The sequence below is a fragment of the Sceloporus undulatus genome, chromosome 5 (assembly GCF_019175285.1).
Source record: "Sceloporus undulatus isolate JIND9_A2432 ecotype Alabama chromosome 5, SceUnd_v1.1, whole genome shotgun sequence".
In the NCBI taxonomy this organism is placed as follows: Eukaryota; Metazoa; Chordata; class Lepidosauria; order Squamata; family Phrynosomatidae; genus Sceloporus; species Sceloporus undulatus.
Window position 1 is genome coordinate 148026783 of NC_056526.1, and position 24781 is coordinate 148051563.

The 24781-nt window shown below is 39.6% G+C and overlaps 1 protein-coding gene across 4 annotated transcripts in view; it reads right to left on the minus strand.

The window, feature by feature from the left end:
• Positions 1 to 1831: 1831 nt before the first annotated feature.
• The window catches only part of SMAD1 (SMAD family member 1), a 58674-nt gene continuing 35724 nt past the window's right edge, over positions 1832 to 24781 (minus strand). For 3 of the 4 annotated variants that reach the window (XM_042468949.1, XM_042468950.1, XM_042468952.1), the window contains 5 exons: positions 17813 to 18070; positions 15317 to 15433; positions 8463 to 8684; positions 5669 to 5925; positions 1832 to 3077 (listed from right to left, as the gene is read on the minus strand). In XM_042468949.1, coding sequence (XP_042324883.1) covers positions 2934 to 3077; positions 5669 to 5925; positions 8463 to 8684; positions 15317 to 15433; positions 17813 to 18070 — 998 coding nt within the window. In that variant the 3' untranslated portion in view covers positions 1832 to 2933. The remainder of the gene's footprint in view (positions 3078 to 5668; positions 5926 to 8462; positions 8685 to 15316; positions 15434 to 17812; positions 18071 to 24781) is intronic. The other variant, XM_042468953.1, reaches the window with a different exon arrangement.

Genomic DNA, 24781 nt, shown 5'->3' on the forward strand with positions numbered 1-24781 from the left:
AATAACAAAATGGTAAAAAGTGTGGTAGTTTTTAAAAAGGACAGGAGCATTTGGTGTTTTCTAGTTTAGAAAAACCTGAACACTTACCAGCATCAAGGGAGAGGGGGGAAAATAATTCTTCTGTAAAATACTTGAATCAGAGATCACTGCATGAAGCAGAGCAAAAACAAACAACAAACAACAACTACAACAACAAAAAACCCAGACACAACACTATTCACATAGCTCATACTGGCAAGTTTGCTGCTCTATTCTGCCTTGGTCAGGCTCCACCTGGAATATTGTGTCCAGTTCTGGGCCACACAATTAAAAAATGACATTGAGAAACTGGAGCGTGTCCAAAGGAGGGCAACTAAAATGGTGAAGGGTCTGGAAACCATGTTCTATGAGGAAAGATTTGGGGAGCTGGGGATGTTTAGCCTGGAGAAGAGAAGGTTAAGAGGTGATATGATAGCCCTGTTTAAATATTTGAAGGGATGTCATATTGAGGAGGGAGCAAGCTTGTTTTCTGCTGCTCCAGAGACTAGAACATGGAATAATGGATGCAAGCTCCAGGAAAAGAGATTCCACCTAAACATTAGGAGGAACTTCCTGACAGTAAGGGCTGTTCAACAGTGGAACAAACTCCCTTGGAGTGTAGTGGAGTCTCCTTCCTTAGAGGTCTTTAAGCAGAGGCTGGATGTCCATCTGTCGGGGATGCTTTGATTTGGATTTCCTGCATGGCAGGGGGTTGGACTGGATGGCCCTTATGGTCTCTTCCAACTCTACGATTCTATGGTGATGGCCATTAGCTTAGAAAGGGCTGAAATTAACTTCAGCAACAAGCAGATGTCTCTCAATATTCATTGGCCAAGAGAAGCCAGAATGGACCTCTGTGTTTTGAAGTACTATGCCTCTAAGCATTTTCTTGGGGGTGGAAACAAACAGAGCTGTTGCCTTCACATCCTGCTTGTGATCTTCCCTCTGAGGCACTGAGGTGACTCCTAAAATAATCTCCAAATCTGTTTTCTGGCCCTGCAAGCCTTTTATGACCACTGCTGATTACTAGCTACACAAGCGGAAGTAAAGGTTCTATGTCCCAAGGCAGTTACTACATGCCAAGGGCAGATGCCATTATCAAATGTTCTTGTGGAACAAAATGACAAATTGTTTTGCCCCAGACAAGATCAAGGAATATAAAAATTTCCCATCTTTGGAAATGTGACTATTCCCAGGATTCCCACTTATCCCAGTAGGATAAAATGTACTCTCCAGTCATAAAATTTGATTTCCACAAATCCCGTTAAAGAGATCTTACAAAAAAAAATGTATTTGGCCAACACATTGGTTTTAAAAGTAGCTTAGCAGCAGCTGAAGATACTATTATACCAATTTAGTATCAGTGTGGTCCTTGTTAAATTATGAAACCGTTCACATTTCTTTCTATTCACCAACTGAGTGTTGTTACTTTGTTGCAGGTTACATTTCTTCACTTCAAGTGAAGACTAATGCACATATCAAGCAAATACATACTCTGTGGTTTTCAAGCACCTAGAATGAATACGAGTACTAGCAACATGGTTTCGGAATAGGGCCACAAGTAATTATTTTGAAAAGTATTTGAAAAACATTTCCCATTAAGTCTGACAATATTAAGAACTGATAAAGCACCTATGGTTATTTTATAAGGAGGCATAAATAATGGTGTCACTTGCTCTTCCATGTTGATACAATTTGTGTATAATTTCCAGCTAAAGATCTCCTCCCTATAATCTGTTCTCAGCAACTGTATTAACTTGAATCATAACTAAATAAGTGTTTTACAGCTTGATAAGAAATGTACAAGATATAGTTTTAATCAAAGTAAGCAATACGTTTATTTGAACTTCAGTAGAGATGAACCACTAAGTTTTGGAATAAAAAAATACTGAAAAAGTACTACAGCTTGAATGAATATAAAAACATTAGCAGAAAGAAAACAATTTAACATGGTAAAAAATTAACCTTAAGTCTGAAACACTTGAATAGGTTGTTTTTAAGTCCTCCCAATATGTGCTAACATCTGCTACATTGGCAAAACACAAAGCTCTTATAAAATGAAAACAGCTACTTCCGTTATGTGAACTGCATAAAACTGCTCAGTCTTAAAAAGGCTGTACAATTTGTCTTGAAATATACAGACCTTGCAGTACATGACAAAAGCATTTATTGACCCACCTTGCTGTGTGAAGCCCTGGGTGGGCAGAAATATCAGTTAGTATTAAGATGAAGCCACTAGAAAAATGAAATGCACACAGCAAGACTTGGACTTGTTTAACAAGCTATGTTTGCAGTATAATTCTACCTGTCATTGTCATCTTCCCCTTCCCACCCACCCCCTGAACTATCTAATTTCTTCAGGCTAGTCCATCTCTAATTTCCAAATACACTGTACATACATTTAGCAAAGAGCATACCTAAAAATTCTTGCAGCAGTATGGTCAGTACACAATTTCAGAAAATTACACTGAAGCCTTACTTTTTCTGAGGATAGCAACTATTACCAAAACCAATGGCTTTCAAATATCTTGAAAAACTGGTTTAAAAAAAGAGAGAAAGAGAGAGTACCCATCGATGTTTGGCACTCCTTCCAGGACACAAAATACAATGGATGCTCAAGAGAAGGGGGTCTTTGTATTCTAGATTAGATTGCTTAAGAACAATGTCCTCCTGATTAAACTGATTTGGTCATCCCTAACTATTACACACTGCCCTGCAAGATATAAACTACTATGTAAACTAAGAATCTTAATACCAACAACTTAGTAGCGGCTTTTTTTCCTGATCTAACAGTTGGTCACAGAAGTCAAGTATAATAAAGGCTGTTGCCAGTTTTGTACATGTGTCTGACTCATACATCCTTCAAGTACATGCAAGGCTCAATAGTGTCTGAAGTCTAACTGCACAGAATCCTTTTAAGACACAGAAGAGATTGGATTATGAGGTGAGCCCATCTGTGTGAGAACTTTATCCAGCCACTGGAGGGGACCATGCAAGTGAATCTCAATCCAACATGGTGTGCTTGTGACATCTTGCCGGTGATATTCTGCTCCCCAACCCTACAAAGAAAAGAATGTGAAAGTTACAGCAACATTTTGTTTTGCTTTTACAAGAATGCACTCATTTTGTGCTCTCTGAATTTTTATGTGAAGTTGATCTAAATATTGTAGAATGTGGTTAGACTAAAAGCTTTGTAGGGAGCCTTCCAATTCACAGACCATGCAATGTGGTGGGAGAGTTTATGCTGTAGTGCACCCAATGTGCTGGAGGCATTCAAGTTCCATCCTGAAAGGATAATATGCTACTGATATGTCGGCAATCAAGTGATGCAGTCTCAATGTTTCTGCATGGTTCCATAAACAATACTATCTGCTGACAATCCAGTGTATCCCTATCTGTGATACACACATATTTACTACAGAAAACGTTTTCTAATGGATACAAAACTACCACTAAACAAGTTAGTCAATCATGACACTATATACAGTCAGCCCTCCCGTATCCACAGATTCCTTATCCACGATTCAACCATCCATGGCTTAAAAATATTAAATATTTTCAAACCATGAATGGTTGAATCGATGGATAAGGAATCCATGGCTATGGAGGGCTGAATGAATATAGTGTCATGTTCGGCAAAAAAATAAAAATATATACATAAATTCAAAAGGGTAAACTTTGATTTTCCATTTTCCACTGATTTTTGTATCCATGGGTGGTCCTGGAACCAAACCCCAGCAGATAACAAGAGCTCACTGTACTACATTCAGATTTCCGAATGCCCAGTCCAGAGAGGCCCTTCTCCATTATCCTTTTACTAGATACCCTACTCACTCCCAAAATCTGCTTCAGAGATATTTGACATATCTCCATTTTCTCAGGAATAGGTTTCAATTGCTGTATTGCTCTTAATTATTTAGCTAGCTGCTATTTTAGAATCTGCTATTATCTGGTTGTCATCATTCTTTTTAAAAGTCCTTTGGTTCCTTTTTGAAAGAAACCTCGATTCAACCATTCATGGTTTGAAAATATCTGCTTTCAATGTTCAACATCTAGAGCAAGAATTGCCACATCTAGGAAAATATTTTTCAGTATGACGATTAGCTAATAGAAAAAGCACCATCCAATTAAATACACACACTTTAGCTTCAGGTCAGCAATATTACACACCAATACTGTTCAGCAAGACCTTTTGATTTGTTAGCTTGCCTTACACAACGAGTGGGTAACTGCCAGAGCCATTAGCCCTCTAAGAAACCTTGGAAGACATTTGGTAGCAAAAAACAAAACAAAAACCTTTTGAACCTGGAGGGTCCTGGAAGCCAAAAAACAGTCCTGGGAGACCACACTATGCCCACCCGTGCCCTATAGCATTGATGGGAAAATTGTGGGATTTTAAAAGGTGGGATGCAGTGTCTATAACCTGCTCACTACAGGCTATGCAGGCTCAAAATGATGGGGACTGAAGGACACATTGTCTTCCCCACCCTGGCATTAAAGATTCACAAAAGCAAAGCCTTGTGGCACATTAAAGACAAAATATATTATGGCATAAGCTTTCATGGACTCAATCCACAAAAAAATTGTACAGTCTGCCCTTCCCTTACGCGGGGATCCATTCCAGATCCCCCCACGTAAAGGAAAAAATGCAGATGCTCAAGCACCATTGAAATGAATGAGGCTCGTGCCTGTGGAGGCACGGCGGCGGTGCCGCAGGAGCACGCATTATTGTTTCCTTCCGGCGCGCGCCTCCCTCACTTCCATCGCAGCTTCCAGTGTATGCTGTACCATAATAAAGTGCCTTTGGAGGTATCACAAGACACTTCTTTTTTGCTGTTGTGACAATAACTACATCTTAGCAAAGTAGTTGTAATAAAGAATCAAACTGCCTGTTAATATTTTGAATAAAATCATGCTCCATTGGCTATTGATAAACATGAACATGAATTCTATATAGAACTGGATTTGAAAAAAAGAAGACAGTGTCATGTTCTCAGAACTTTCATAAACAAAGCTTTAACAGCACAACATTGGTCTACACTGGTCTTTTATGTTGCAGCTTCTGAATAATGGTAACATTTGGAAAACCCATTTTATAATTAAAGACAATAGATCAGAGTTGGGAATCACAGTGATCTCTAGATGGAAGTAGCAGCATTCCTTACCTTGCATTGTCCTCACCCCTGTTCCAAACCTACTTTTATTCATATATCGGTATGGAGTGTTGTATTTATGGAATTAAAGATAGACTCCATCACTTAGTAACCAGTCCTTGAGTAGGCTCAACAGCAACTACCTATTTTAGAGTAGGTAGCAACCAATCTTAGAAACCACCTACTTCTTCCGCTGTAGTCCTTCAGATCATCCTGACATTCTTCATGTAATTTTCATATAATGTGGGCCCAAATAAAAAGGCTGTCTCTTTCATGCAAGCTCCATGTGAGACCATTGCAACACATAGTGGCCATTATTAAGTTGGGGAAGTGTGTGTGCATATGTGAAAGAAATCCTCTATTTTAGTTTGTAATTCTATGAAAGAGTTAACTGTAGAATAATGGAAACTTGCACTTTGATGGGAGATCTAGAAATGATACACACATTCTGTTTCACAAGCTACCAAAGGTCTCTTTCTGACGTACACACAGCTTACCTTTACAAAACTCATACGGATAGTGCACATCTTAGTGAGTTCATACACCGTTTCAAAGCCGTGATTCACTGACTGTGCCAGAAGTTGAGCAAACTCTTGGTTATTGAAGATTTTCAGACTGCAGCCACTTGGAATTTTGCAAACTGTGGTTGGGTGGAAGCCATGATGATAATTGCAGTTTCGACTTTGCACAAATATACTACTGTCGCTAAGGCACTCTGCATAGACTTCACCACCAACATAATAAAGGTGAACTCCTACAAGAGAGAGAGGACAGGTTAGATTTATGCTGAAACTGAGGCACTTCAGATCAGCACAAATGTTCTAATGAATAACTACTTCGCACAGTGTAATCATAAACTATGTATCTGAACTAAAGAAGTATGCTAACTACAGGTGTAAAATTTTATTTTCATATTTTGATTCTGGCAAATGTTCTAAATTCTGTTTTGACAATCTACACACATCCAGGGATTTAAAGGATTTTCTTAGTTTAAAAAGTAAGGTTTAAAACTGCATCTCCTGGCAATATAAGTATACAGTATTTCTTTGGGATCCTACAGGTATTTAAGACAACCAGGAAGTAAAATCACACCTGTTAACCTCTCAATATAACTTTGTGGGATCACAAATTTATTTATAACTGGGTAAGATCACTAGTTTCTCATTTTTTATATAGTTCAATTTTTAGTTTCTATTTAAATCTTTTTTGAGGGAGGGGGAGTTCTATATGCTCAACAGAACTTTGAAATTTACATATGTATGTTTTTAGCAGAACCAAAAAATCAAGCAAGTGACATTTGATATATTTTAAACAAATTTAAGAATAATAAGCCTTATCAGACCTCTGGTCTCCCAAGTCCACTTACCACTTCATAAGAAAACAGGAAATTCCTATGTGTTCCTTATCTATAGACCTTATGGACTAAAACAGCGATATTGACTCAATTAAAGAAACCAGAGGTTTCCTTAACCACTGCATGCACTAATGGACTTTGCTCTGAAGAAATGCCAGCTGTGGAATTAGAATCATACGGTGTAGTATTTGAAACACTGGACTTGGGAGACCAGAGTTCAGATTCTCCTGAATCTGTGATTTAAAATCTCTTGAATCAGCCACTTTAAACCAGCCTACCCTCCCTCATAGGTCAGCTGTGATAAAATGAGAAACACCATCAAAGCTTGGAGAAGTTTTTCTTCTTCTTCTGGACTACACCTCCCAATGGCTAAATTAGCAGGAGGATTTTGGAAATGGCAGTATGACCTCCAATACTTTTCCAAGCTCTGGATAGCATGAGTATCAACTTGAGGTCCCCGAAGAAAAGACAGAAAGTTAAGTATATAAAATAAAATTGGGTTACTATTGGGCCTTAAAACAAGCCTTGCTAACACCATGTTACCAAGGCTTGTTTCCAAAGGCTGATTAACAATGCTATTTTATACGAGTCAGAGAGAGGGAACTGTTAGGAAAAAGAAATTAAAGCCTTGCTCTGAAGACCTTTATGGCCTCTGCCATGCACTGAAAGGTATGGCCTGAATAGTCTAGATTAAAGTACCAATTGTGGATATTTCCTAACTGTGTGCTACACATAACAGGAAAAGAAACTTGTCTTCTGTGTAGTTAAATTATCTGTCCTATCCTAAGGTAGGGAGATCTCTTCCTTGTTCATATATTAAGCTAAAGGAAAGTTGCAATACAGCTTGAGAAGCATTGTAAAGTATTGCCTCCATTTTCAATATACCCCACCAAAATTCAAAATAATTTTCTATGAAAAGCAGCTGGGAAATTTTAATACGAACAATTTTTCTTCCAGGCCAACTTGAAATCCAGATGTATCTCCATTAAAAAATAAAATAAAAACAAATGGAAAATGTTTCTGAATATCCAAGTCATACTGAAAGCCAGACCACTACCAATTTATTGAGTCCTTTAAAAAGGAGGCAGCCTGTCATCCATTTATATAGTTTGGGCAATTCACGCAAAACCAGTAGCCGTTTCAGAATTGTGTGTATGTGTTCATCTATTCCTCTATAGTTCTATACTAGCACTGCCCAGTTCTAAATTGAGCAGGCAGGCAGATCAGCCCCTCTTTCCCACCATGAATCCAAACCCCCTTCCCCTACTCTTTTGCAAGCTATATTAGTACTCCTATAACTGCACCAGGGAGCCCACTTCTCAGAGCCTACTGTAGTAATGGATCCAACTGATTAAAAGCTTGGTTATTTTTCCATAATGAAAATAACAGCCAACATAGAGTAGTGATTTGAACGTTGGACGATGACTCTGGAGACCAGGGTTTGAATCCCAACTCACCCTGGAAACCCAGTGGGTGACCTTGAGCAAGTCACACTGCTTAGAGGAAGGTAACGGCAAAGCCATTCTGAACAAATCTTGCCAAGGAAACCCTGTGATAGCATCACCAAAAGTCAGAAATAACTTTAAGATACACAACAACAACACAACAGAAGAAAATATTCCAGTCTGAAGATTTGCACTGGCCTTCCCCAAATTGGTGTCCCCCAATATGTTGGACTCTAAGCCCAATTATACCCATCCAATATGCCGGCTATATTGGCTGGGAACATGGGAACAGTAGGCCAATATAACTGGAAAGGACCATGTTGGAGAAAGCTTCCTTGTACAAACTTGTTCCTATAGCTTGTTCAAAAGTTCTCTGTTTATAAAGAGACAACTTTGTACATACACTGGAGTGTGTAACCTCTCAATGAAGCCTCAAAGCAAAAAGACATCCCTCTTCCATTCCCTCTCAAATAGGAGCAAACCCAACAGTACCTTTACCAATATGCCGCCTGGTATTCTCAATGGTGGAATTCCGATTAACGTTAGAGAGCAGCCCAAGGCAAAACCTGCTCTTGGTGTTGGAAGGATCAGTGAAGCCATCCACCAACACACTTGTGGAAGAGGCATGAAACGCTTCGCCAACACGATTGTTAAGCTCATAGTAGACAATAGAGCACCAGTGTTTTGGCTCTTCATAAGCGACTGCCTGAACATCTGCGAAAGAAGAAAAACAGAAATCAGTGACACTGGAATTAATGAGTTCCTGAGCTTTAAAGTTTTCTTTATTTATTTTCAGTGTGTAGATTTTGGCTTCGGATCACTGAAGAAACAAAGGGGATGGGGAGGAAATCTGGCAGCGCAGCTGCTAATTAGAAGTCATTCTCCCAAAATGGCCCATTATACAATGTGTTTGAATTTCACCAACAATACAACGAAAGCCTCCAAGCTGAAGAGTGGGTGGGTGGAAATGTAGCAGGTATATGGGCAATCAATGCTACATTTCAAACTTTACAAAGTGACAATATTTTATACTGATTAAGCAGGTTAAGAGATAGTATGGTGCAATGGTCACAGATCTCTTCAAACTGAAGAGATCTGTGTTTGAACTGTCATCTGTGCTAGAATAAAGGAGTTATTTATGTTATGCTAAGATTCTTAGAGAGTGAATGGAATAGAAGTATCAGGAATAAAAACACACACTATATGGACCAACTCCAGGCAGCAGATATTTAAAGTTCATTATTCTTTTAAAAAAGAAAGACATACACTCTCATGGGAGAAACAAGGTGAATACTTTTTCCAAGAGGGTTCCTACTGTAATATATGTCCACCATTAAAGAACGCAAGCTTAGCATTTTTATACCAGCCTTCCACAATTCTGAATGCTGTTATTTTGAACTACAACTTCCATCATCCACTGGCCATGCTGCCTGGGAATGGAAGGAAATATAGTCCAACAACACCTGGGAAATCCCAGTTGTGAAGGGAAGTTTTGGACATATTGTTTGCCTTTTACATCATTTTAATTGAGTAAAATAATAAAAATTAAGAAGGTTAATCACTAGGTTGGTTAATCACTAAGTTACTTTTAATTGGAGGAAAATATTAACACATTTCCGTTGTTAAACACAACTTAACAGTTTGGACAAATAGTTTGCATGTAATGGTAAATGACTCTAGAAAGACAAAACTATGTCTTAATCCATTCCCCAAATCTACTTCCACTACAATGAAAGAGAACTTAATTTCATTGGAAGTCTTCTTCATCTCTATTATAGACCTAAATCAATATGGCAGCGGCAAAGGTTGATGGGAGTTGCAGTCCAAAATCATTTTGAAAATCATCACTTCTAAATGAATTGCAACATGGAGAAATTAAGGTACTTCACTTAAGGCGGAAAAATGAAATGCACAGATATAGCATGGGTGTCACCTGGCTGAATGAAACTATGTGTGAAAGGGATCTGGGAGTCCAAGTAGATCACAAATTGAACATGAGTCAACAGTGTGATGCAGCAGCTAACAAGGCCAATGTGATTTTAGGCTGCATCAACAGAAGTATAGTATCTAGATCAAGGGAAGTAATAGTTCCACTCTACTCTGCTCTGGTCAGGCCCGACCTGGAATACTGTGTCCAGTTCTGGGCACCACAATTTAAAAAGGATGTTGAAAAACTGGAGTGTGTCCTAAGGAGGGCGACCAAAATGGTGAAGGGTCTGGAAACCATGCTCTATGAGGAATGACTTAGGGAGTTGGGGATGTTTAGCCTGGAGAAGAGAAGGTTAAGAGGTGATATGATAGCCCTGTTTAAACATTTGAAGGGATGTCATATTGAGGAGGGAGCAAGCTTGTTTTCTGCTGCTCCAGAGACAAGGACCTGGAACAATGGATGCAAGCTGCATCAAAAGAGATTTCACCTCAACATTAAGAAGAACTTCCTGACAGTAAGGACTGTCCAACAGTGGAACACACTCCCTTGGAGTGTAGTGGAATCTCCCTCCTTAGAGGTCTTTAAACAGAGGCTGGATGTCCATCTGTCGGGGATGCTTTGATTTGGATTTCCTGCATGACAGGGGGTTGGACTGGATGGCCCTTGTGGTCTCTTCCAACTCTATGATTCTATGATTCTACTTTCAAGAACTTCTACTTTCAAGAACTTTCAAGAACTTTGGAGCATTAAATACTTGGGGCTGTAATGAAAAGAATATTAGAAAAAAATTCCTAAAGATTAAGATAAAAATATAAAGAATAGGAAATTAAAAGGATGAGGCTTTCCAAATGAGTTTAAACTATTTGATAATAAGAATGTTATTATGCTATTATTTTTTAGATTGTATGCCATGGGCAGGTTTACTTTACCCATTTTATTGTTTGTACATCACTGTGTAAATCTACAGCACTATATAAATAAAGCATAATAATAATAATAATAATAATAATAATAATAATAATAATAATAATAATAATGTGAGAACCATCATGGTATAGTGGTTTGAGCATTGGACTACAATTCTGGAGATCAGAAAAAAATTCCTTACTCAGCCATGGAAACTCACTGGGTGATTTTGGGCAAGTCATATACTCTCAGCCCTAGAAAAACACATGATAGGTTCTGCCTAAGGGTTGCCATAGGTTGGAAATGACCTGAAAGCACAAAACAACCATAACTATGTAACATCTTATCATACTGAAATAATGAGTCTAATGAAATAATGAGTTAAAGACTAACAAACCTATTATGGCAAAAGCTTCCTTGGACCAGAGATGAAGCAGGCTCTTCACCATGAAGGTTTATGCCAGAATATATGTCAATCCAGATGCTCCGGATTGCTCACTCCCCATTACTAGCTCTACTTATTAGGACTGCTGAAACTTAGAGCTGTGGAGTACACAACTTCTACCTCTAGTTTAAAACCTTCTTTAGAACTTAAGGGTGAGCCATTTGTGACTTTCCAGATGATTTTGGGCTACAACTCCCATCAACCTTTGCTAATGCCTTATGCTGGCAAATGCTGGTGGGAATTGCACTATAAAATATGGACTATCAGAAGCTGCCCATTCTTGCTTTAAGAAGAGCCAAGATAGACCAGCTCTTTCTCTAACTGGAAAAGCCCATTCTTCCGTTTCTCCATCCCATAAACAGTTAGACACCACACTTCAGTTTAGTACAGAAATAACACTGACTTCTTTATTCTAGTCTAGTGTTTCTTAAACTATCTGGGGTGGGATACTGGCAGAATCCCCCCCGCAACAGCGACCAGCACCATATTTGTTCTCACTGACTACAACTATTTTTTTATTTCCTGGAAACTTACTTTAGACTGGCATTTAGTATGGACTGGCATTGGTCCACAGACCATCATTTTGAGTAGCACTACTATAATGTCCTTAACGTGTACTAAGAATAAGGCTGGTATGAACTAGGGAATGTAGGCCACACAATCTCCCTTGTCTGCAAGTATTGACAAAAAAGCAGGAAAAGCTATCAGCGACCCTGTGGGACACTTTCAGGACCCAAAAAGATTAAAAGAGTACCAAAAACAGAATAATTATGCTGTCTATAGTGGTATTAAAGCACCCAGAAACCAATTTCTGGCTTAACTAAAAATGAGACAAGGGCTGAACAAGGTTTCTGTCTGCACTAATCCAATTAATTGATTCCTTACAAGAGCTGTTTTTCATTTCAATAATTCTGCCTACTTGGGTCAAAACAAACAGAAGTGGTTAGGAGTATTGGTTACACTTGTTTCTTGCCCTTTCTTTAAGGAGCCCATCCTGCATTTCCCCCTCCAAACTACACTATAAGATTAGGGAGAATGAAAGAGACAAGCTCCTGGGGTCACCCAGTGAGTTTCATGGCCAACTGGGAATTTGAACCTAAGTGTCTTTAGGCTTAGATCTGACAGCAACCCAGAGCTTGAAAATGTTGTTTTTGGATGATAACTCCCAGAACCCCCGAACTAGTGGCCCATAGTGACTGAGAGATTCTGGGAGCTGTTGCCCCAAAGGTAATTCTTCCCAGCTCTACATCAACCACTATACTGTACTGTTCCTCTACAGTAGGTAAGAATTTATGTATATATTTATTTAAAGTATTTCTGTATCGCCTTCCAGCCCCCAAGGGCACCTGAGATGATGAACAATTAAAAACAAATTAAACCAATACAAAGATAAAAATTATTTTTAAATGCATTAAAATAACCATTTAGAACGCCTAAAAGTAGTCTAAAAACAATTCTAGAATCCAGTTTTGAAACCATTAAAACAGCAATTTATTTATTTATTTAATTTCTATGCTGCCTTTTTCCCAGAAAATTTCAAACACTGAATGCCATGCAAAACAGCACTGTTTTGGCTTCCCATCTGAAAAAAGATTAGAGTGTACTTATGCAGGATCCAGTGTAAAGATCCAATGCAAAGAAATAATTAACAATAGTCATATGTACAGTTTAGACTATCAGAACCAGATTATAAAGATTAGATTTCGATTAGACTGTAACAACTAAATGGAAGGGGAGTGGCCAGTATCTAAGTCCAGCCATTACATCTAAGTCCAGTTCACTTATTATCAGGGATATACTAAGAAGTGCTGATGCAAACAAGCTGTGGCATTTTTAATCCTTTCAAGTCATTGTAAGGCAGCCTTTAATTATTAGTAAGTGGGTGCACTCTTCACAGTAAGATGCCAGTAACTATTAAAACTACGCAGTTTGCCCTAGTTCTCAAACTCAGGAAGAAATCCTGCCAGCTGGCCATTCCTGCAGAATGAAATCATATCTCTCTCACACAGATTTCATACTAACTTCCTCACATTTGCCTTAAGTCATGCAGAGCAGGTGCGTTTTGTCTCTCCATTTCCCAGCATGAGCCAACAATAGGAGTTACCCAACTTCACTGACAGGATGCAGCTTGTTAAGTCAAATCTCTTAAGACTAACAAATCTTCCCAAAGAACAGGCCTCTAAACATCTGCAGCTAGACAGCGTTTGCACTGAGGTTTACTGCTAGTGCCCCTTAGTAAACATGAACTGCAGCAGACCTTTCCAAAGGGCTATTAAACAAACAATGTGACCGTATGTATCAGGTAGAAGTAGGGGAGCAAAGGAGTGAGCTCACAGAATTAAGGGAAACAGGTGTGGGGTAAACAATGTCAATATAAAGGAAACCAGGACAGTTTTTCTCTCTAAAAAGGAGGGGGAGGGAGGTATTGGGGGGGGGGGGTTTAACAGATCTAGAGGGAGCTTCTGCTGTGTTAATAGCTGCATTTGCTACCAGCAGTCAGACCTCCTGCCTTTCCACTCTTGTGTTCTTAAGGGCGACCTCCTTCAGCTGTCCAGCACATGCCTTTTCCTCTCTCTGAAGGAAATATCTAACCCAAATCCACAGAGAGGAGGACACAGAGAACTGCCATTTTTAGAACAGAAGTACTGTATGTACTCGACTATAAGTCGACCTCATGTATAAGTCGAGGGCAGGTTTTGGTTCCAAAATTATGGGTTTTGATATGACCCATGGATAAGTCAAGGGTAAAACTTAGGGGCATGTAGCAAAGGATCTAAAGGATGAAGCAAAGTTAAATGATGCCAAAGAACTTACAAAATTCCAGCAGGCAAAACTGTTTGTGCTCACACTACAGGCTGGATGGATGAGAGAGCAAAGGGGGGTTGGTGCTTCCAGGAACGATTATGGCCTTGCCTTTGATCAGGAAATTTCATTTTTTTACAAGAGTTAAAGTACAGTACTTTCATTGACCCATGGATAAATCGATTTAAGATTTTTAGATTAATTTTTTGACTAAAATTTCTAAACTTATACATGACTTGATTAACCTTGTTATGCCTGGATACAGTTACTGGACTTAGAAGTGCTGCTACTTTGGATAGGAACACAGTTTTGTAAAAATACAAGAAGCCTAATCCGGTCCCAGATCCAGCCACTTTAAAGTGCTTTACAGATGAAGCTGTTATGATCACAGTCTGAGATGTCACACTGGACAACACTGTGGCAGCAACTATGCAACCATGCCATACAACCTGGAGCCAATTCAAGCATAACCCAGCATGTAACATTTGGGTTATGTATTTGGTTAACCTTGCTATGCCTGGACATCTTTCCCAACCCCACAGACACTAACTTGTTGCAGCCAGAATATCCAAACAAACCCTTATTAGTCAAGCTACACACACATTAGTTATTGCGGAGACTAATAAAGAATGCAAGAGTTTCAGAACAATATATATATATATATATATATATATATATATATATTATTTACAAAGATAGAATGTGTGCAGAGAGTCGACTGAGTCAAGCATAAACACACATAAATCTGTTTACTGTGTGCAAGAACAACATAACCTAAACAGATCAATGAAATGATCAGAAGATAAGTGTTTCCAAGTGCAACCTTGATTTATAGGACAAATTAAAAGTTACCCTAGCCAAGAGGTTGTTGCCCTTATCTTTCAAATACAGTGTTCTGAAGCGGTTCATAAGGCTGAGCAGTAGCCAAGTAATCCAGGTGGCTGCACATCTAATCTTGATGACATAATCTGCACTTTGTGCCTGAGTTCCTGTCTCAGCCATCTGCTTGCAGTTGTGGGTTGAACGTCAGCATTCACTTTGGTTGGCATACTGGTTTTCAGGACTTGTTCCCAGGAGTGTCTGAGGGAGTACATCTACAGATATGTGCTCCAGCATATGAAAGCAGCATTTAAAATCATCTATAACTACCAGCCCATTAATATGTTTATGCAATTACTACATTTTCTCACCAATCATACATACAAATAATATATATGGTGTGTGTGTGTACATATATATAAAGGGGAGGAAATAAACTTTCACCTCCTCTGTTTACTTCTGGAGGAATAGAAGGTGCCATCATGTTGGTGTCCATCGGCTGTGACCCATCCTGCGTCATCTGATCTTCTGGAGGTAGGTAAGCAGGAGGAGGAGTATCAGCTAGGTGTTAAAAAACACACACACACAGAGATTGTTTCATCTTTGTACAATCACATTAAATAAAAAATGCTAAGTTAGATCAAGCTACAATCTCCACCCTTTTATGACCCACTCAACTTGTTTTTCTGTCTCCAGTTTTTCAGTTTTGGCCAGTGAGCCTCCTTCAACTCTTAAACAATCACTCTACAATTTTCTCTTGGAGGGACGAAGAGAAGCATATAGAAAACAAGTCACTCTACATGGGGGACAAGGATGGGAAAAATGATCAGTAGAACGGCTATCTTTTAGAAGCATGTCTACTATTTTAAGTAATTCGGCCTGGTACAGAAGGGCAGAAAGTGCCATCATCGGGCCAAAATTAGCATGTAGCAACTGCACGCTCCCAAACCCTAGTGCGTGGCGGCGCCATCATGGCAGCCTCCAGTCCACACAGGGGCCACCATGATGACACAAGCACTGTGCAGTGTCCAGATGCCACTGGCAGGAAGTGGCGTCATGGCAGCGCCCTTTCTTGTTTGCAGCGCTGCAAAAAAAAGCTGCTCTACGCAGCTTCTTTTTGCCAGCACATTGGTGCTACAGTGTGCGGCTGGTGCAGCACCAACTCAGGGCAAAGACGGGCGGTGTGGAGCTGCCCGTCTGTAGAGTCCATTAATAAATAATAAGAATCCTACAAGAATAAGATTTCAGGCAATAGTCATGTATATGTCTTCTGTTCTTCCTGTTCTGTCTTCCCAAACAGGCACATTTCAAAAACAACTGTTGTCCGTTATACTGCCACCAGAGCACTAAACAATACTTAATGCTGATTTTGTACCAAATTAAAGATGTTTCAGGTAAGGAAAGTAAGGAACAACAATTTAAAACAACAACAATGAATATCAACTAGAAGATGAACAATGCACATTTTATACCTAATGTTGCAATTGAGCCCAATCTATTCCCTAGAAGCCAGAGTCGATAGATTTAAGCCATAACTAGATGTACAGATGAAGAACTGTTATTGACTGATATACAAATAATGCTTAAATAACAATAAAACTTTTACTTTTTAGCCATATTTAAGTCCAGAATTATAATAATTCAATATGTTATGCATTAGTGACAAGCGAGTACCTTCTCACTTTCATTTCACAAACCAAAACAGGTGGGAGAGATCTGTGAGAACTGAATAAGCAGCTACCTTAAGAAAGGGAAACAGCAACCTCCTTGGGCAGTAAATTCACACTGTTCTTGATTACCTGCTCTTTTTGGACAGAGCAATCTTCATCAGAGGCACCAGACAAAAAAAAAGGTGAGGCCTCCATCCAGAGCCAATGTGAAGTTTAGGGCTTGTGTTGTTGGTTTTGTTTACTACCCCATACCTCCTATTGGTCATATGAGTCAAGTGCTGATTTTATTCAGTTGTCTTACAGTGAAAGTGAAATATTTTAACAAGCTAATAACTAACTAGTTGTGGCTAGTCAACATTTCATTCTACTGCCCTTGTTACTCTAAACATTACAGCTAATGCCAAACTTGGTGGTCTAATTTTTAGCGGTTGGTTGGTGAGGAGCATATTACAATCTGCCCTTTTTATTCACGGATTCAAGCATCCACAGCTTGAAAATGTTTAAAAAATATATAAATTCAAAAAAGCAAATTTTGATTTTGCTATTTTATATAAGAGACACTATTTTACTACCCCACTGTATATAATGGGACTTGAGCAGCCACAGATTTTGTTATCCACAGGGGGTCCTGTAACCAAACCCCTGCTGTTACCAAGGGCCCACTGTACTCCCTTGTTCCAGCACTCTGCCTTGGATGTCCATCATTTTGTCATACAAATAGATGTGTCACTTTTGATCAAGCACCACACAGCTTGGCCACAACATAGCTAAAAGAACAGCTCATCCTGTATGCTCTCATGATCTGCCAACAGCAACTTTTTAATACCATACATTTTAATACATGCCATCACTGATGACAAAAAATGCATGAAAGAGCCATGGATGCTCCTTAATTTTATAGTTCTTTTTTTGAAGACAGAGCAAAAGGCTGAGCTTCTAACAATTAGTTGCTGTGCAGAAAAGAGATTATATGCTGTTGGCTCAGAGCTTTTGAGGTCTGAGTCTTGACAAATGGAAAATTTAAACATGTCATTTCAAATGTTCAATAGGTAAAAAGTTGCCACCATTGTCCCAAATGCAACCATGATAAAACTGTGCTTTCAAGATGATAATGTGCACCCACATTTTATTGGCATAAGCAGCCATTTAAAACACCCAAAAGCAAGCATCCACACTGCCAACTGTTGCCTTGAATTTTATAAGCTAACAAAAATAGTATTCCATCATCATTTTCAACAATAGAACTTTCACTCTCTTAGTGAAAGCTTACCTGGCATCTGGAAAGGACTTCCTGGATCCGAGCTGGCAGGCGAATGAGGATAGGTGCCACTACTGCTTCCAGGGGAGTTTGGGTAGCTGCTGTTGGGTGAATGAGGAAATGGATGGCTGTTGGGCTGCTGAAAAGAGTCTGGAAAAGTAGCGTTGTGTGGCATATGAGGCTCATTTTGCCCCAGGTTGCGAAACTGAGCCAGGAGACTGTGCTGAGGGTTGTATTCACTGTGCCTAGGAACAAGCACTGGAGGAAGAACTGGAAAGGGGAGGGGGGAGAGAAATAGGAAGATTGAAGCCTTTATTCACAAGACCACAATTATAGAAGACAGGCAGGCTATTCTGTATATGGATGCAATAATAATTACACATGTGGTAGATGAGGTACTCACAATTCTAGGAATAAGGAGGTATATAAAAGTACACTTTCCTGTATCCAATTACTAAATAACTTAAATTCTTAGTGGACACATTGACTGTCAGAGTCCCAAAGCTATGGCTCAGTTTTCACAGCAGCTGAGAGAAAGGTGGTTGAGGGGTGCCCACAAAAGAGAAGAAAGGGAGCTTGCTGCCTAGTCATTTTATCCATGAAACAGTGTTTTATAAATTGATTGTCAGTGTTAGTACTTTTAGCATATTTGGCATCTTTCTTACTACTTCACGGTTTGCAAGCCAAAATTTTGCTGATGAGGAAATTCTTTTGAAGACAATGATAGCACTACATAGACCATGAAAAGAGCTAAGAGACAACAGCTGAAAGTTTATTTTTAACTTAAGCAATGGCCTAGATTAGATTAACACTGTTTCACTTTCTATGAGTTTGCTTTATTTCTGAAGGGCTTTCCAGCATTATATTGTGCAGTATCTATGCTTTAGGGGACATTACAGAACAACATCCAGGGTGGATTTTATCCCTTACTAGAGAGTAGGTGGAGTGGTGAGTCTTATACAATTATGGGACCACTTAATCATTTTTAAAAAAATTACAAAGGGAAGAAGTGTCATGTATGCAAATATGAGAACCATTCAGCCAATCCTGCCTGTGTTAAATCTCTCTGATGTTAATAGGACTTACTTTCAGACCTCCACAGGATTGCAACCTGAATCTTACTTCGTTGGCTTAGCATCTCTGCTCCTGGAGATCTAAGCAGAGCCAGAACCCTGTGAAGCTGGGTTAGATCCAGGCTTACATCATGCTTAGAACAGACCCAATAAAATCCACAGGACTTAAACAGATTATGATTAAGTCTCATTAATTTCAGTGAGTCTACATAAAGCATAATTTAGCCTGGATCCAAGCCAAGCTTGGATTCAAGTCATTTATCTTTTTTCCCTATCACAAAAGCCATCTGTAGAGAAATAATATAACAATGGGATTCAAGTTTTCTTTTGTATCCCTCCTATCCTAGAAAGGTGTCATAAGAAGCTCTCATGGAAATATTAATATAGGGAGGACGGCCATGTCGGCAGCTATTTCCATAAGGCCCGAGACTGCTGATGCTAAATACATATTACATTCTACTCTGTCCTTTGAAATTATTCTTTTGAGGGAGGTTAACAACTTAGACAAATACAACAACAATAATGCCAACTAAAATTGGTTTTACTCTACTGCCAATTACAAACAGAACACTGAACTCAAAAAATAACATGGAAAAATCTCAGACCGCAGGGGGAAACATTACCAATCCCCTCCCCTGCTGCAGAAAGACTATGTTTTTGTTTTGTACTGAAAAATGGAGCTTTGCCATGGCATGTAGTGGTCTTGGATGAGGCTATCAAGAGTATATGTCTCCATCATGGGAGCAGAGACGAGCAGGAATTGTGCTACAGTAGTGCTGAATTTTAGAGGAGATAGAATGAGTACAGAAAAGAGCATTGCCAACCTCTCCAGCTTCAAGCTGGAGACAAAAGACCAAGAGTAGCCATGGTAGAAGCAGAGGTGCTCATATCAAGCCCCTTAAACCTTGCATTTCTCCAGCTCCTGGTGTGAGTTGAGGAATTTTGTTTAGAGTTACATTGGGATTCACAATCAGGCACTGACAGGGAAGATCTAACTGATGAAAAGGCTGTGGTACAGAGCATGGTCTCCATGTTCCTGCAGAGGTGCAAGAGCATCAGGATACTCAAAAGATGGGACACCACAACCAAGACAGCCCTCTTCCCCTGCCCCCCCCCCCCCGGCCTGTTGACTTATGGCAACCCCATGAATTTCATAAGGTTTTCTCAGAAAAAGAATACTCAGAGGCATTTGCCAATTCCTTCCTCTGAAATATCGCATACATGTCCTTATTTTAATTCCTTCAAAAAATTAAAATGTTGCATCTTCTGTTCCTCACTTTTTCTAAACACACTGGCCTCACTGAAATGAACTAAATGAAATGAACTAATTCTCTCCCATTCATGCTCATGTATTAAAACAATGGCATATGAAATATTGTTCCAAGTCATGCAGTTCACTGCTTTTCTCAAATAGCTGGAACAGAATTTGCAGCATGTCTTTAGTATATCCACTTCTGGATTGCTAATCAGACTTTCCAAGGGCACAGAGGTATTGGATTTTCCACATAAACTACAGACAAAGGCAGGTCAAAAAGGGAGAGTAACTTTTGGTATGGTTTTTCCCCCTTAACAGCTCACACTCCACAAAACACTAATTTAAGATTTTCCCACAATGTGCATGTATGCAAACACAGGTATTAAGCTTTTCTTTCATTTTTAAAAATATACTACATTCCCAGCAGAGTTCCTCAGTATCACCAAGAACTCTGTGTTCAGAAGGCAAAGCATAAATCAGTACTCACTTGGGCCTAGAACTGGCAAGAGGTTTTGATATGGATCTGCCTTAAAGGATTACAAACTTGTATTCCAACCTACTAATGTAATCTGTAGGGAAGTTCACAACTAATTCTTGGGAAACCGCTAGTTAGTCTTAGTTAACAATTGATAGCAACTGGATTTAGGCTAGAAATGTTACTCTTTTGGACTCGAAATGACTGGCAGATTTTGAGTACTGTAATCTAAAAGGCTATATTTTCCAAACCTCTTCCTGGATTGAGATGAACTACCAGTCCCCCCTCCTTTTTTTGTGGGAGTTTCTGTACCTTTTAAACATACATAAGAGGGACATCTTCTCTGGGTATAACCTCCCTCATTAGTGTGCTAGGTTTCCTTGCACGCACTGAATCCACAACATCATTAAGGTACACAGTCAAGCCTTTCAATAGCTTAGATCTCATGACAGCATCCTTAAGGGACAGGGCAACCTTCTCTCTCACCCCATGAAAAGTCTGCCAACAATTATTCAGGGAAAGCACACTGTGACTATGACACTCTCTCTCTGTGTGTATGAGTGTGTTAGAAGTTAGCTTGATCAAGTTAGACACCTCCACTGTAAAAAATAAATTGCCAAAATTCAGCACTGCAGGGAAGGAGGCTGATCTCAGAGGTAGCTGCCAGCCCAGGGGAAGGAGCCTAATTGAAGAGACAGCATGAGACTTCTGCTGTGTTGAGCCAAGCACACCTGTTGCTACAAAGAAATCAAAAAGCAGAGATCTACTCTTTGGAGGGGCTGCAAGACTCTGGAGAATACAGCTGAGAGGTGTTAATTCTTGCCTTCCTTGAATTGCAAGGAAAGCTCTGCAACGGCTGCAGTTGGATTCTTGCATCATCTAGAGCAGTGATTCCCAAATTCTGGCCTTCCAGGTGTTTTGGACTTGAGCTCCCAAATCCAGACCTTTGGCCAAGATGACTGAGATTTCTGGGAGCTGAAGTCCAAAACACCTGGAGGACCAAAGTTTGGGAATCACCATTCTAGAGCAGTGGTTTCAAAATTTAAATTTCCAGATATTGTAGATTACAACATCCATGTCTGGCCATGCTTTTGGCAGCTGGTTCAATGACATTTGGGCAACTGGGCTTAAGAACCACTCATTTAGTGCAATGCTGGCTAAGATTTGTGGGAATGATAGTCAATAATAGTGATGTTTATTTATAACACCATTTTGAACATTTAGGACACAATTTTGTTCAATCCTGATCTTATATAATTCTGTAGACTATCCTGCAAGCTTTGTTCATCTAGTGAAAACAACTAAACATGTTTTGCTGTAAAGAGGAATCAGCCTGAAAAGGTTGAGGTCAGTTGACTATTGCTGGAAAAAGGTGGTATATGTGTAAGCCCAAACTTAATGTTGCAAATGTTATGGATCGCCAGAACTGCAGGCCTCTACTTTAACTCATTTGTGATTGATGTCTACTGGAAGGTTCTGCAGGAATGTTCTGAAAAGTTCCATGTAAGACTATATTCGGGGCCTGCAGCTGCTCTCTCTTTATAGCTGGTTGCGCTAAGCCAGTGGTACTCAAACTTTTTATCCCTTTATATCTACATGCGTACGTTGCACCCCAACCCACTCAACATAGTATATGAATAAAAATATTTTGTTCATTTACTATGTGTATTTTCATTTGCACATTCATGCATATTCATATTTTAACATTTTATAAGGAAATGATATAATTGAAATTATAATAGTTTTATTTAAATTAATTCAAAAGCTAACTCAATGCATGTGTAAATTTTACACATTAAAACATTTGGGAAGAGGAAGAATCAGGGCCTCCAGATCTTGCGCGCACACACAGGGTCCTGCCCACTGTTTGAGAACCACTGCTCTCATAGAATTATAGAGTTGGAAGAGACCACAAGGGCCATCCAGTTCAACCTCCTCCCATGCAGGAACTCTCGATGAAAGCATACCCAACAGAGGCCATCCAGCCTCTGTTTGAAACCCCTCCAAAGAAGGAGACTCCACTGCACTTCAAGGGAGTGTGTTCCACTGTTGAACAGCCATTACTGTCAGGAAGTTCCTCCTAATGTTGAGGTGGAATCTATTTTCCTGCAACTTGGATCCATTGCTCTGGGTCCTGTTCTCTGGAGCAGCAGAAAACAAGCTTGCTCCCTCCTCAATATGACATCCCTTCAAATGTTTAAACAGGGTTATCATATCACCTCTTAACCTTCTCTTCTCCAGGCTAAACATCCCCAGCTCCCTAAGTCGTTCCTCACAGGGAATGGTTTCCAGACCCTTCACCATTTTAGTCTTCTTGCTTTGGACATGCTCCAGTTTCTCAACATCCTTTTTGAACTGTGGTGCCCAGAAATGGACACAGTATTCCAGGTGGGGCCTGACCAAAGCAGAATAGAGTGACAGTATCACTTCTCTTGATCTAGATTCTACTCCTCTAAGCTGTATCTGTATGTGCATATAATAAAACCTGGGTTACTGATCCTCTATGTGTCTGTGTTTGACCTCTGAGCAAAAGTCCTCTTTTGGGAGGGGGCAGGTTTGCTCTCATTAGGGATTCCCACTTATCTTGTACCGTGTTATTGCCTAGCATTTTATCTTTACAACATGTTGATCAACTCACAAACATGGTACTTATCTTGTACAAATCATTGTCCCTCGTTATGCATTTCTCCTTGCAAGGCACATGTTAACAGCACAGCTGATGCACCAGCATGCATGTTATCACCCTTCAACTACATGTAGTGTGTAACTGTTCATATCAACCCAAATATGGGTCCTATCTACACTTCAGGTATCTAAACAGATTCAGTCACTTGCACAATTACTAAACAGCTTAGGTATGTGGTTTATGATTAAATTATGGTAGATTGCTCACATCTAGCTGAATTACACATAATGTTAAACAGATAGCATGCAACTAGAAATTATTTTCTTTTTCATTAACTAGTATGGACACAGGGGTCTGATCTCTACCAAGTGCACACCACACACATGGAGAGATAAACATCCAGAATTTTAAAGCCTAAATTTAGCTATTAAATATGGGACAACCCTTCCTCCATTAATGTCACTGCAGCATCTCCTGCATGTAAGGTGAATTTTAAGGAAAGTTTAAATCTCCTCTATTGATGCTCAGCAAGAAAAATGCAGATTAGGACCTTACACACATCTTTTCATATAAAAATTAAAATCTATGTTATGTGTTTATTCATCTTCAGCTTCCTTATTTTTGAAAGCTGCACAGTTCAGCTCAAAGACCAAACTGCTGTTTGCCTATTTATTGGGATTTCTGTCTTATGGTTCACTTTCATTTGTGAATGGACCATGAAAGTGCTTTTCTAGTTTAGTGTTGAAGGGGACTAAGCACAATTCCTGAAGTCTACTGTACAAGTATTATAATGAATCCCTTTAGGTTTCTCTCCAAGAATCCTCCTCAAAGTGCCTACAATAGAAGTAAGTAGTTTGTGGGACTGCAATTCCCATCAGCTTTAATTGTCAAAGCTAGTAGTGAAGGATGCTGGAAGTAGCAGTCGAAAACAGCTGAAGGGTCACGACTGTGTCTCTTGGGATGACAAAGACTTGGGACTCAGTGTGATAAGACTATGTGCATTAAAATATCCAAGAACACAATTCACTTGTTTAGGTGTGAAGTATGGCAGGTCAAATAATATTGGCGAGGGGAGGCCTTTTCATCCTTATTTTTAAGTTACTGTGAGTTGGAAATTCTTGATGATCTATTGCAAAATCACCTGCAGATCTGCTGCCCGTGCCTAATTTAGGTCACCTAAATTTAAATTCAACCAAGACTGTTAATTCAATCTGTATCTCTCTGCAACTGAGGACAACTGAATTATGGAAGGGTAGCTAATGTGTGAAAACTGTCATTTAAGGGCAAAACAGACCAGCATGAAAAGGCAGCTTTCAGCTGGCTTGGGGGCGTGGCATACAGACGAAGCATGCCCCCAAGATGCCCGAAAGTCATACCAGCCATCAGACATGGGGTGGCTTTTGGGAGCTTCAGCAACGTGGCGTTTACACATCGCTGGAACGGCTTGAAACAGCCCATGGGCCATGGTGAGACAGGAAAAGCTGCCTTTTGCCAGCCTAAAAAGGAACTGATCTTTCTGTGGCGGGATACAAACCGCCGCCGCCGGTTAGTC